Source organism: Quercus suber, unplaced genomic scaffold (genome assembly GCF_002906115.3).
Source record: "Quercus suber isolate HL8 unplaced genomic scaffold, Cork oak 2.0 scaffold_6, whole genome shotgun sequence".
NCBI lineage: Eukaryota > Viridiplantae > Streptophyta > Magnoliopsida > Fagales > Fagaceae > Quercus > Quercus suber.
In genome coordinates, this window is record NW_027069472.1 from 2,344,560 (window position 1) to 2,358,788 (window position 14,229).

Here is a 14,229-nt window from a genome sequence, read left to right on the forward strand (position 1 = left end):
TTAATGCCCTTCATTTAGGTCCTTGAAGCACCATTTTGTCACCAAACTAACGGGTAAACTGATGAATCAATAAAATAATAAATTTTTTTACACATTGGTCAATAAAATAACGGGAAGAAATCAGACTCACCAACCAATAAAATAATAAGCTTACGTGAAGCACTTAAAGGAATCAAGCACACCCATGTGATTACCTCTCTAGCGCGCAGGTAAAGAAATCAAGCACACTGCAGTTGACATGTGGTTTTCCAGCCCCACATGTGTATAAAATTGACTGTACTATGCTCCCTCCTCATAAGTAAGTCCAAGCCTAAAGCATGCGTATCTTAACCTTTAATATAAATGAAAATGGTGGGGACTGAGTTCAGAGGTGGCAGTGGAGGTTAAAGAGCCATGAAAAGCTTCAGCTTGCATGTGCTCCTTGGTAGATGGTTCATGGCCTTAGCATCGTTGTTAATCATGTCTGTCTCAGGTTCAACGTACATATTTAGCATATATTCCAACGACATAAAATCAACCCTAGGCTATGACCAGACATCGCTCAACTTGGTCAGCTTCTTCAAAGACTTGGGTAGTAACGTTGGAGTCCTATCTGGACTTATCAACAAGATCACACCCCCATGGGTGGTCCTCTTAATTGGGGCAATCATGAACTTGTTTGGCTACCTTATGGTATGGCTTAGTGTCACTGGCTGTGTTGCCAAACCCAAGTGAAAGAGGAAAAAATGTACGGCTACGAAACCTAGTATAACAGACCAGGCTGTTTATTGTTTATGGGCTGAAAAATAGACGAGCCTATTGTGTGCAAGGCCTGTTGAGGACGGATCCGGAGTGAACGGATGAACTATGGACGGACTGATTGGCCATGGGCCGGCTAGAAACTCTTGATAGGAATAGTTGCGGCCTATTATCATAGAATCTTAATGGGTCATTATCATAGTCGAGTCCGACAGCTGGGTATTAGGAATCATTACTCGTCACCCGCACACTCACAGACCAGTGGGCAAGTCGAAGTCACAAACCGGTCCTTACTCAAAATCATCAAGACTCAGCTCGAGGGTGCTAAGGGCATCTGGCCTAACGAGCTACCAAGCGTCTTATGGGCATATCGTACTACGGCAAGAACACCTACTGGAGAAACACCTTTTAGACTAGCATACGGAAGCGAGGCTGTCATTTCAGCAGAGGTAGGGCTTGCAAGCTATCGGGTGGAGAACTACAACGAGCATAAGAATGAAGAGGCCTTCGGGTTTTAGCTAGACCTGGTGGACGAGATCCGGGCTACAACAGAGCAGAGGTTGGCGTGATACCAGAACCTCATGGCAAAATACTACAACTCCAATGTCAAACATAGAGATTTTCAGATCGAAGATCTTGTGCTACAGAAGGTAATGAGATCTGCTAGAGATCCTTCACAAGGAAAGCTCGGCCCCAACTGGGAAGGACCCTACAAGATCTCGTCATGGCAGAGGAAGGAGACCTACCACCTCGAAACCATGGACGGACGGAAGCTACAACACCCATGGAACACGGAGCACCTTCGAAAATACTACCAGTAGAGACGGTATGAAGATATGAAGAGCATCAACATTTCCCAATTTTCCAGTTTATCATTTAGTTTTCCTAGTTTTTACTTCAAACAATTCTTTCTACAAGTACCTTTTTAAGCCCAAGGGGGCAGGTATTTTTTTTGGTTTTTTACAAACATATGGTTTTCTTTTAATTAATAAGAGGAATATTCAAACTCGACTATGTTTGTCGTCTACTTTAAAAAAAAAAAAAAAAAAATTCCTAAGTCCAGAAAATGGACTGATATAAACTAAGTCCACAAGATAGACAGATCGTCCTAAGAGAATGATAACTACAAAGTCCAGAGAATGGACGGATAAAAAGCTAAGTCCACAAGATGGACGGATCATCCTTAGAGGATGATGACTCTTAAAGTCCAGAAAATGGACGCATAGAAACTAAGTCCACAAGATGGACGGATCATCCTAAGAGGATGATGACTCTTAAAGTCTAGAAAATGGACGGATAGAAACTAAGTCCACAAGATGGATGGATCATCCTAAGAGGATAATGACTCTTAAAGTCCAAAGAATGAACGGGTAAAAAGCTAAGTCCACAAGATGGACGGATCATCCTAAGAGGATGATGATTCTTAAAGTCCAGATAATGGATGGATAAAAAGCTAAATCCACAAGATGGATGAATCATCCTAAGAGGAAGATGACTCTTAAAGTCCAGAAAATGGACGGATAGAAACTAAGTCCACAAGATGGACGGATCATCCTAGGAGGATGATAACTCCTAAAGTCCAAAAAATAAACAGAGTCCACGGGATGGACAGATCATCCAAAGAGGATGAAAATTTGAGTCCAAACAATGGACAGATTAAACCTACGTCCACAAGACTGGACGGATCGTCCCAAGAGTATAAAAAAGAAGTGGACGAAGCGCATAAACTAGACGAAATCTATCTAAGAGTGTTAAGATCCAAAATCCGTGAAAAACAAAAACATACTTGAATAAAGTAAGACGGATGCATTTCACAAGAATAAAATAAAGGTCGACAGACCTTGCAGAGTTTAACAAATATATAAAGAAAGCCCTAAAAGGGCAATGTTCAAAAGCCCCAAAACATGACGGGGATTCAGAAATTGTTCTACACTTTTTTCTTAAAAAAAAAAAAAAAAAAAAAAAAAAAAAAAAAAAAAAAAAAAAAAAAAAAAAAAAAAAAAAAAAAAAAAACTAAGTTGTTACAGATTGTCAGCAGGCATATCTCTCTCTTCGTCATGACAGGCCTGATCATCCTTATGATCGCTTTCAACGACCGTCTGATCAACAGGAGCTTCATGGATGGGGGGTTCTTGCCAAAGAGAGCGTCTGTATCATCTGACTGGACAGGTTGAACGAATGTTTGCTCTGGGGCAGTAATAGCGACGGTTGACAAGTCCATCTCTAGATGCAAAGTCTTCACCTGACGAATGGCATCGTCAAAACTATCGTTATATGTAAGGCTCAGCTCCGTAATCAGGGTGTCAAAGTCACGATACTCGCATATCGCGACCTCCTTAGCCTGACGGACCTCCTTGTCCTTCTCCTCCAGAGCTTTCTTCAGACGGTCCGTCAGCTTGATACATTCATCCTTAACCGTCTCAGCCATTTTAAGTTTCTGCTCTTAGATGACCTTCCAGGTCTTCAGCTCGAGCAGCTTTTCCTCCATCACCTTGGCCTTCTCACGTACACGATATAGGGTCGTCTCATGGCTGAGACACCGTCCCATCATCCCTTTCATCATAATCATGGCCTGGAAGAAAACATAAGTTAAACTTGAAAGGCAAAAGAGAAGGGGGAAAGGACGGACTATATGACGACGGATGAGTTACCTGTGCAATACTGAAAAGGGTCGTCTCTCCCATCGCCTCTGTCGAGTGGTTTCCCAAGTCCTCATAGTCCTCGGTGGTTATGATGGACGAGAGCCCCTCAAGGGCGTACTTGGAATCCTCGCGGAGTAGGACGGTCGGTTTCTTTTGGCTACCAGACGGACCTGTCATTAGGCCCTTACCGGCCCTATGCTTCACGGGGGTGACCGTCTTAGTCCCCCCAACCATCAAGCCAACGACGGGCTCTAGAGAAACCTTGGGCTGTTTAGGTGCACAGTCACCCTTTGATGGCTGCTTCCTTTTAAGTGTTTGTTTGCTGGAGCCTATCCCCATAGCGTCCACTCCGACTTCTTTGTTTTTGGCAGCTTGTAGTCTGATAGCCGCTCTCCTTTTAGCGACATCCATTTTTGAAGAGGTAGATGGGTGTCAAAAAAAAAATTGAACAAGGAGGAACGACGGACTTACATTGACGGGTGCGCTCTTCGTACTTGAGTGCCACTAGAGTTGGCTCAGGCCCGTCGCAATACCAGTGGATGGTGTTGAGGTTGACGAGCTTGGCCCGGGTTCGTTCCTCTAGTTTAGACTTTGCAAAAATTTTCTCAAGGAAACTGAACTCCTCGAGAGTGATTTGTGGACGCCGTCAAACTGTGCAAAAGAAGACAGACGTTAAAAACAAAATAAATATTAAATAAACTTATAATAATTGCTATATGACGAGTTCATACCAGATAGGTTTAAAATGCCACAAATCATGTCGACGGGCATGTAATCCGTTTCCCCTGGATAACACATCCAACCGTCTCGCTCAATGAAAAAATAACGGCTCTTCCAATCTCTATTAGAATTTAGGGTTTCATAGATCACTTTCAGGATGGAGCTCCTAGGAACGAAACTATACATCCCCCTTGATTTATCTATCTCGTCTGGACGGTAGCAGTGAAGGAATTCCCTTATCGTCAGCCTTCTTCTACTGTCTGTCATTGCTCCGTATAGGACCTCCATCTCTATTAGAATCTGGGGTTTCATAGATCACTTTCAGGACGGAGCTCCTAGGAACGAAACTATACATCCCCCTTGATTTATCTATCTCGTCTGGACGGTAGCAGTGAAGGAATTCCCTTATCGTCAGCCTTCTTCTACTGTCCGTCATTGCTCCGTATAGGACCTCTATTGCTATGAAGACCCTCCAAGCATTAGGGGATATCTAGCTGACGGATAAACCTAGGTATTTGAGGAGTTCACGATGTAGGGAACTTGGAGGGAACCTGAGGCCTGCCTTGAGCATCTGTTCATACACCCCGACACCGTCCACTCCTTCATAATAGCATTTTTTTGACTTGTAGGGCAAACGGATGGGGATGTAATCTGGGATTTGGTAACGGGCCCTAAGGGTATTAAAATGAGGTTCTTTAATGGTGGATGTAAAGGCATTCACCGTCCACTCTAGAAGTATGATGAACTCCCTAAGTCCATCAACTCCTACGACGGATATAACTATTTGCCCTTCTTCATCAGCGGAACCCTCCTCTATTTCAATCATCTCCATATCCTCATTTGTTGAGGACGGGGAGGATGAAGACGGACTACTCTCCTCTCTCAGATCGTCTTGGTCTTTGCGACCTGACGAATATACCTCTTCGTAATCCGCCCCGTCACGGACGACCGGCTGGTTACTTGACGCACTAGACATGGCCTACATGTAATGACAAAACCTAAGACTCTGACAGGTTTGGAAAGAGTGACGAGGGTATAAAGTCTAAGAAAATATATAACACCAAAAAGTAAATGAGAATTAAAAAGAGGACGGATAAAAGATTACTTACCAAAATTACGGAATGAGCAAATGAAATTGCAAACGACGGGTGCAGGAGTGAACGGAGTGGTCTCTGACAAGTGTGACAGACATGCTCTGACAATATTTTTCAGTAAAAAGTAGAAAAATGAGAGGCGGAAGGGGTGTTATTTATAGAAGAGGTGCACGGAAGACGAAGCGACACCTTGTTCTAAAACAACAGCCATTGAAAGAGTGACACGTGGCACAGGTCATAAATGGGTTACTGCTAAACCTGTCAGTGTACGGGGATAAGCTCGCGAAGTTATGTATCATGGTCAATTGATTGAAACTTTGAACTGTCACCCTATGGGTCCGTTTGCTTATGTATGACAGATCCATCGGGTGAGGGGGCAACTGAAAGAGGAAAAAATGTATGGCTACGAAACATAGTATAACGGACCAGGCTGTTTATTGTTTATGGGCTGAAAAATAGACGAGCCTATTGTGTGCAAGACCTGTTAAGGACAGATTCGGTGTGAACGGATGAACTATGGACGGACTGATTGGCCATGGGCCGGCTAGAAACTCTTGATAGGAATAGTTGCTGCCCATTATCATAGAATCTTAAACAGAATCCTAATGCAAGGAGGATTCTAGAGATTACGTACATTGATGAAGATCTTCTCTATAAGGAAAAGACTTGTCCACCACGTTTTGGACTCTTAAAGATGATTTCTACAAGGAAAGGACTTCGATTCCAAGTAAAAGAGGTCAACTTTCAACTACTATAAAAACCCCAATACCCACACAAGCCAAGGTACGCATAATCAACCCTCTCTAACACTCTGGAATTGTAAAAGATTCTAACTTGACTTTCGGAGGATATTTGGCCGGCACCACACCGGTGCTCTCTGTAGGTTTTTCTCTTTCTTGCTGTGCAGGTGACTTTTTGAGCGTGTGAGCGACGTGTAATTCATTGGTGATTTTTTAGACTTCATCACCAAGCTATGGCAAATGTGTTTATATATATGCATCGGTGCAAACCCACGAGCATTTGCAAATACTGGAGCTTTAGTCACTTCCGTTATGAACTTCCCTGAAAACCGTGGCAGTGTCATAGGCCTTCTGAAGAGTTTTGTTGGTATAAGTGGTGCTATTCTGACACAACACTACCATGCTATCTATGTGGATAACTCAAAGGCTCTGATTTTGCTAATTGCTTGGCTTCCGGCAGCTGTTTCCATTGTCTTTCTTCAAACGGTTTGGATTATAAAGACAGCTCGACGATCCAACGAACTCAAAGTTTTCAACAACTTCCTCTATATTTCACTTGGCCTTGCCGGGTTTCTCATGATTTTTATTATCATACAAAACAGTCTCAGTTTTAATAGAATTGAATATGTTGGAAGTGCTTGGGTTGTTGTTATTTTACTATTTCTCCCACTTGTAATAGTATTGAAAGAAGAATCCAAACTTTGGAGGAGAAAGGAGCACCCCATAAATGATCCTGTACAAGTGAAAGTAGTAGCTGAAAATCCACAAATATTGAAGGAACCTGTACTGCCCCCAATTGAAGCACAAGCAAGTGAAAGAAAGCTAGATTCTTGCTTCAGCAACATATTCAAGCCCCCAGATAGAGGTGAAGACTACACAATATTACAAGCATTATTCAGCATCGACATGTTAATTTTGTTTGTAGCCTCAACTTGTGGTGTTGGTGGGACTTTAACAGCCATTGACAACTTGGGTCAGATTGGTAAGTCACTAGGCTATCCAAATCACAGCATCGAAACCTTTGTATCACTCGTGAGCATTTGGAATTATCTAGGACGAGCTATGTCTAGCTTTGCTTCTGAAATCTTCTTAGTCAACTACAAATTCCCTCGTACCCTAGTGCTTTCATTTTTCCTTCTTTTCTCCTGTGTTGGCCATCTCTTAATCGCCTTTCCAGCCCCATACCCTATTTACTTTGCTTCAGTGATTATTGGGTTCTGCTTTGGTGCACAATTGCCTTTAATATTCGCCATCATATCTGAGATCTATGGCCTCAAGTATTATTCCAATTTGTACAATTTTGGTGCCATTTCAAGCCTAGTTGGGTCTTACATTCTCAATGTGATAGTGGCTGGTCGTTTATATGATAAGGAGGCTTTGAAGCAACTGGAAGCTTTAGCTCTCACAAGGAAGGTAGGTCAGCAATTAACATGCACAGGCGCTTATTGTTACAGGATGGCTCTTATTATAATCACATTGGTAACGTTGTTTAGGTTCTTTATTTCTATTATTTTGGTTCTTAGGACGAGAAAATTTTACAAAGGTGATATCTACGAGAAGCTCAGAGAGGAAGCAAAGGCAGCAGCTAGTGAAATGGCCTCTAGGGAAGATGACGTAGTACCGATGAGAGAGAGAAGGTGGAGCCAATTTCATTGCCTCATCCGATGCTGCCTCTTGCAGTAATACCACCAACACCAGCAGCACCATCCATCATTAAATCAGGTGAGTTTATTATTTTATTGCTTGGTGAGTCTGATTTCTTCCCATTATTTTATTAACTAATGTGTAAAAGGAAAATTATTATTTTATTGATCCGTCAGTGTTGCCATTAGTTTGGTGACGGAATAGTGTTTCAAGTACTTAAATGTAGGGCATTTATTAAATCAGGTGAGTTTTTTATTTTATTGCTTGGTGAGTCTGATTTCTTCCCATTATTTTATTGACTACTATGTAAAAAAAAAAAATTATTATTTTATTGATTCGTCAGTTTTCCCATTAATTTGGTGACGGAATGGTGTTTCAAGGACTTAAATGAAGGGCGTTAATTAGTTTAGAGACTAAAAATAGTAAAAATAAAATGTAGGAACTAAAATGGAAAAAAAAAATCAAAATATAAGGACTAAAAGTGCATTTACGCCTAATAACTTTTACCAAACACTAGTTTTTCAAAAAGCCCAAATTAAAAAGTAGTTTTTAAAACTGCCACATTTCCAAAAAATACAATTTCAAAAGGCTGAACTAAACTCACCATAATGTAGTTTTACCATGTTATATGTATATTTTAATCAAGCCTTAAGACCTTCCTGTCCTTTTTTTTTTTTTTCTTTTTTTTTTTTCTTTTTTTGATAAACTGCAATTTCCATTAAACAGAAAAGGAATCACAAACAGGGTAATCTTCCTTACAAACCAGCTCTAAAGCACATGGAAGATTACCGTTATTGAAAATGAAAGACATATTAGAACTAACAGCAAATTTGGCAATAGAATGGGCTGCTGAATTGCAGTTTCTCCTAACCCAAAAGAAAAGGATGGAATTGAAGGAAGATTAGAGGTGTTGAATATTGCTTATGTATGTGCTTATGGACCAAGCAGGGCGGCTGATAGGGTTGATGATGGGGTCTATACAAGCTTTAGCATCGCTTTCGATCATGACCAGCTGCCATTTTTCTCTTATAGCAGTCTCCATAGCCCATTGCAGAGCCACTGCCTCAGTGATAGAATCAGCTCAAGGAAGGGCGGATGTATTCAAGGTTTGTTTCGAGGAAACCAGCCTCCAAGGGAAGAAACTAGAGAAAAGAAATATTAGAGAGAAGTTGAGAGAATAGGAAAGAATGAGACAAAGTAAATTGGTATTATTCCTGCTCAAAATTCCCATCCTCACAGCTTTACCTTATATACAGCTGGCATATTAACCAACTTCCTATAACTAACTTCCCAATTAATATACACAGCACACACTCTCACCACAAACTCTCAGTACTTGTGTATTAGCATACCAAGTCAAATGACTACTCCTATCACTCAGCTTGGAGAGGAGACTTTATGCTTTGACATCGCCCCCACACGCCGATCACTTCTCCTCTATGGTCTCTAGCCATCAAAGCTAGAGAAGCTTTGGCACCTAATTGAGCCGCATACACGTTGACTTTAATCAAACCCAAGGGGGGAGGGGTCCACATTGAGGGTGGAGTCGCAGGAGTGTTGGGAGGGCTGTCCAGGAACAAATTGGAGAATAGAAGGAAGTTTTGTTGCACTACTTGGGCAGATTTGCTGATGTCCACTTGGCCTTCCTGGTAGATGATCCTGTTTATTAGCTGCCAAATTTCATCCATGGTGAGAGCCATTTTAAGAGTCATGAGCCAATGGTCATGGGCTGGGAGTATGGACGCTGGTGGTTCAACGATTAGCTTGGCAAGGTCATCGATGGCACATTGAGGCTTAGGGTGAGTGGGAATTGATTAAGTTTTGGTCTATATAATATAATTTGCTTTATTTTTATGTTTTTTAAAAGAACTTATTATTTTGGATAATATACAATATTGGTCTCTAAATTTTACTAAAAAGTTTGTTTCATCCCTAACATAAAAAAGTTCGTTTTTTTGTTCCTAAAACTATTGAAAAGTTCTACTTCTTCTTCTTTTTCTTTTTTTCTTTTTTCTTTTTTTAATCCCTAAACTATTGAAGATGTATTACTTTCTCTCCTTAAATTTTACCAAAAATTTGTTTTTTGTCCCTAAAATATTGAAGAAAAAAAAATGTTCTTTTTTCATCCCTATTTTTGGCTTTAAACTATTATAAAAAATAAAATAAAAAACTTTTAAAGAAGTAAAAAGAATTTCTTTAAGTCTAAAGACCAAAGTTCCTTTTTCATTCCTAAACTATTGAAAAGTTTTTTGGATCTCATGTCATAAAAAACTTTTGGTTTGTTAAAGAGATATGTAATTGTGTGAATGCGTTAGTTAAGATAATATATGTAAGTTGGATATATTTTTTAAATTAGTTAAGAATAGGCATTCACACAATTACCTTTAAAGTGGGGAAAATATTTATTAAAAAAATGTTTTACACAGGAACAAATTTTCCATGAAATGAAGTATAATAAAGATAAATTTGCCATTTTTATTTATTTATTTATTATGTTATTGAAATTCAATAATTACTTTCATTGTCACATCAGCTTATAAATTTAATACAATAAATTATATTAATTTAGGCTCTTTTTTATATGTAAAATACTAAAAAAATTAGAAACAAGTAATCAAGAATGGTCCAAAGCAATGCGATTATATTACAATGATAATTTTCATTCACATAGTCCTCTTATATTTTTTGGGTCCGGCTAATGAACTCAAATGCATTGGTTAAGGTTTGGTTTATTTGTTGGAATCGATAAGTTTTTTCTAGAGAATCACCCAATATTCAAGTAAATAAATGTAGTGGTACTTGCTGGATGCTTCCTTAACTGATGCATACACACACTTATTAATATAAGAACAAGGTTTCTCTCCAAACTAGTTTGGAGAGAAACTTTTCAAACTTCTCATATATCTCTTTTTTTTTTTTTTTTGTAAATTTTGAAAATCTAACCATTGAATTTCATGTTCCTTATATTCTTAACATGTTCATCAAATTTTATTCAAATTGGATATTATTTACTATTCGATCAATAAACTTATTTTTTATACACAATTTTAAATCATAAAAATTTGAAATTTTAACATTTGTTTGATGAGATAGCAATTAATCTTTGATTTTCTTGAAATTTTACATGCATGAAGAATATAATAAGACCATGCAATCTAACGGTTAAATTTTCAAAATTCACACTCAATATAAAGATATATGAGGAGTTTGTAGAGTTTTTATCCAAACTAATTTGGAGATAAATTTTGTTCTTAATATAAAAGCTTCTTTCAACATGTCTTTTGTCACTAAATTAGAAAGGAATAAAACATGAAGAAAATGGAAACCAAGACACGTGGCAATTTTGAAAGGTGCCACCCCTCACCAGATTGGAAAGGCTAAATTGGCTCAAAGTTTCCAAGTTCCAACAAGACATTTATAGCTTGTTTGGAGGAATGGGAAATAAAGTACAGGGAAGTAAGGATGATTATCCCCCTTGTATATCTAGTTTTTAAATAATGCATTGCAAATTATCAAAAAAGTAGAGGGGAGTAAAATAGGAGTCTAAAATCTTCTGTCCCACTATTCTTACTCCACTATATACTCCACAAATAAACACATGCCACATGTCCATCTATTTTATTAAATGCTAAATTTATGCCTTCTATTATTTCAATTTCCTAAATAATATAAAAGCTTCTTTCAACATGTCTTTTGTCATGAAATTAGAAAGGAATAAAACATGAAGAAAATGGAAACCAAGACACCTAGCTATTTTGAAATGTGCCACCCCTCACCAAATTGGAAAGGCTAAATTTGCTCAAAGTTTCCAAGTTCCAACAAGACATTTATAGCTTGTTTGGAGGAATGGGAAATAAAGTAGAGGGAAGTAAGGATGATTATCCCCCTTGTATATCTAGTTTTTAAATAATGCATTGCAAATTATCAAAAAAGTAGAGAGGAGTAAAATAGGAGTCCAAATCTTCTGTCCCACTCTTCTTACTCCACTATATACTCCACAAATAAAAACATGTCACATGTCCATCTATTTTATTAAATGCTAAATTCATACATTCTATTATTTCAATTTCCTAAATAATATAAAAGCTTCTTTCAACATGTCTTTTGTCACTAAATTAGAAAGGAATAAAACATGAAGAAAATGGAAACCAAGACACGTTGAAATGTGCCACCCCTCACCAAATTGGAAAGGCTAAATTGGCTCAAAGTTTCCAAGTTCTAACAAGACATTTATAGCTTGTTTGGAGGAATGGGGAATAAAATAGAGAGAAGTAAGGATGATCTTCCCCCTTGTATATCCAGTTTTTAAATAATGCATTGCAAATTATCAAAAAAGTAGAGGGGAGTAAAATAGGAGTCCAAATCTTTTGTCCAACTCTTCTTACTCTACTATATACTCCACAAATAAAAACATGTCACATGTCCATCTATTTTATTAAATGCTAAATTTATGTTTTTATTATTTTAATTACCTAAATATGATGGGTTATTCATTTATTTATTTTAGGAAATTGAAATAATAGAAGGCATAAATTTAGCATTTAACAAAATAGATGGACATGTGGCATATTTTTATCTTGTGGAGTATATAGTAAAGCAAGAAGAATGAGACGGAAGATTTGAACTAATAAAGTAAAGAGAGGAAAAGTAAATTAAATTACCTTATTTTGATGATTTTAAGAGAGTAGATGAGGGATTAGGAGGGGTTCTAATTACTTCTAACCCCTCATTTTTAATTCTCCCAAATTTAAGAGATTTGAAGAGAGTAGAGCATAGAAATGCTTGACTAAATGAATTATCAAATTTATCCTTATCATATAAACAAAATTACAAACTGTGAAAAGCTAATTATTCCCCTCTCCCTTACTTAATTTTAAAAACATCCAAATAAGGTGAAAGATAATCATTCCCCTCTACTCTCCTCCCCGCTACTCTTCTCCCTTTTACTCTCCTCTCCCTCCAAACTTCCGAACATAACATTATGGTTCATTTAATCATTTAGATTAAGGGAGAGGGAAGAGAAGTAGAGTAGAGTGGAGTACAGTAAATTTGGCCCGAAATTAGCCTATTTTAAGAACTCTATTCTACTCCCCTCCACTCCTCCTTCCTCTCTCTCAATCCAAACAGGTCATTAAGTAGTTACACTTCTCCTGGTTATCTAAAGAGTAAGGCTTACATTTCCTTTCCAATAAATGCATGATTTAACAAATTTCATAATATTTTCTATTACAATTGAGATGGTAGTATGTGATTTTTTTTTTTTTTTTTTATATATATATATATATATATATTAATAGTCAAAATTGAGAGAAAATCCAATTAAATTATAAATTAGAGTTTAATTTTGCGCCATGTATCTAATCTAATTTTCAAATTTATGTGTTAAGTGAATTATTAGGTGTATAAATTAAAGAGTCTAAATTTAATTAGATTCTAAATTGAATTTTAATTGAAGCTCAATTTTACACCATGTGTCCCATCTAATTTTTTAATTTTTATGACAAGTGAATTATCAAGAGCAAAAAACGAAGAGTTTAGATTCAATTAGATTTTTAATTACATATACTTTTTAACGTGTCTCATGTCATTTAAATTAAAAAAAAAAAAAAAATTTATTAATAGGTGTGTGAATGCGTTAGTTAAGGAAGCATCCAGCAGGTCTCACTACATTGGGTTGTAATAAAAACTAATAAATAATATTTACTTGAATATTGGGTGATTCTCTAGAAAAAAAACTTATCGACTCCAATAGAAAAACCAAACCTTAACCAATGCACTTTGATGTTCATTAGCCAGACCCAAAAAATATAAAAGGACTATGAAGCATTGCTTTGGACCATTCTTGATTACTTATTTCTAATTTTTTTAGTATTTTACATATAAAAAAGAGTCTAAATTAATATAATTAATTGTATTAAATTTATAAGCTGATATGACAAAGAAGGTAATTGTTGAATTTCAATAACATTATAAATAAATAAAAATGGCAAATTTATACTAATTATACTTCATTTCATGGCAAACTTGTTCACTTGTTCACTTGTTCATTTCATGCTCGTAATTCTGAGTATGATTGAAACTTGACATTTTCTTTTTATTGTTTTCTTTGTGGTAGAAGTTATGCGTCGTTTTTCTTAAAGGATATTTTGAAAACCTGTTTTGGAGAAAAATTGTGACTTTGATGTGGTGGGTATGTGGTCGTGATTTGGCGGTAGAGAGAGGTGGACCAGGTGGTATTAGTGGTTGGGTGGGAAATTGGGCTGGTTCATGGCAGTTTCAGAGGAGAGAAGGAGAAGCAAATGGTGCATTTGATACAAGAACAATTGCTATTAATACAAAAGGTAAAAGGTTGTAATTAAATAGGTTCTATTGATTGTGGTGAAAAGCAAATCTTGGTAGCTAAGGTAATATATCTGGATATTTATTCTCTGCGTCATTAAATAAATCATAAACACTATCATACATCGCTGTTATCTAGCCACATTCATATGCATCTACTTGTTGACAGTTTCGGCTATGTATATAATTGTAAGAGCCATATAGCTCGGGTAGGAACATATGATCTGATGACCAAAATCCTAAATTCCCTAAAAGGAAAATGAAATGCTATGTTTGCACTAAACTATGATGCTTAACAATGGAGACAAGAAG

General features: G+C 37.2%; 1 protein-coding gene across 1 annotated transcript; it reads left to right on the forward strand.

The window, feature by feature from the left end:
• The first annotated feature begins 393 nt into the window (after positions 1 to 393).
• On the forward strand, positions 394 to 7,617 carry LOC111999970 (uncharacterized). The gene is made up of 2 exons (XM_024032076.1): positions 394 to 691; positions 6,152 to 7,617. The coding sequence occupies exons 1-2, from the start codon at positions 394 to 396 to the stop codon at positions 7,615 to 7,617; spliced, it is 1,764 nt and encodes a 587-aa protein (XP_023887844.1).
• The last annotated feature ends 6,612 nt before the right edge of the window (positions 7,618 to 14,229 follow it).

Excerpts from the sequence above, each read along its gene's own strand:
- LOC111999970 (XM_024032076.1), top strand. The coding sequence starts at position 394 with ATGAAAAGCTTCAGCTTGCATGTGCTCCTTGGTAGATGGTTCATGGCC. Across the intron at positions 692-6,151 it reads GGTATGGCTTAGTGTCACTG|ACTTCATCACCAAGCTATGG; the intron begins GCTGTGTTGCCA and ends GTGATTTTTTAG.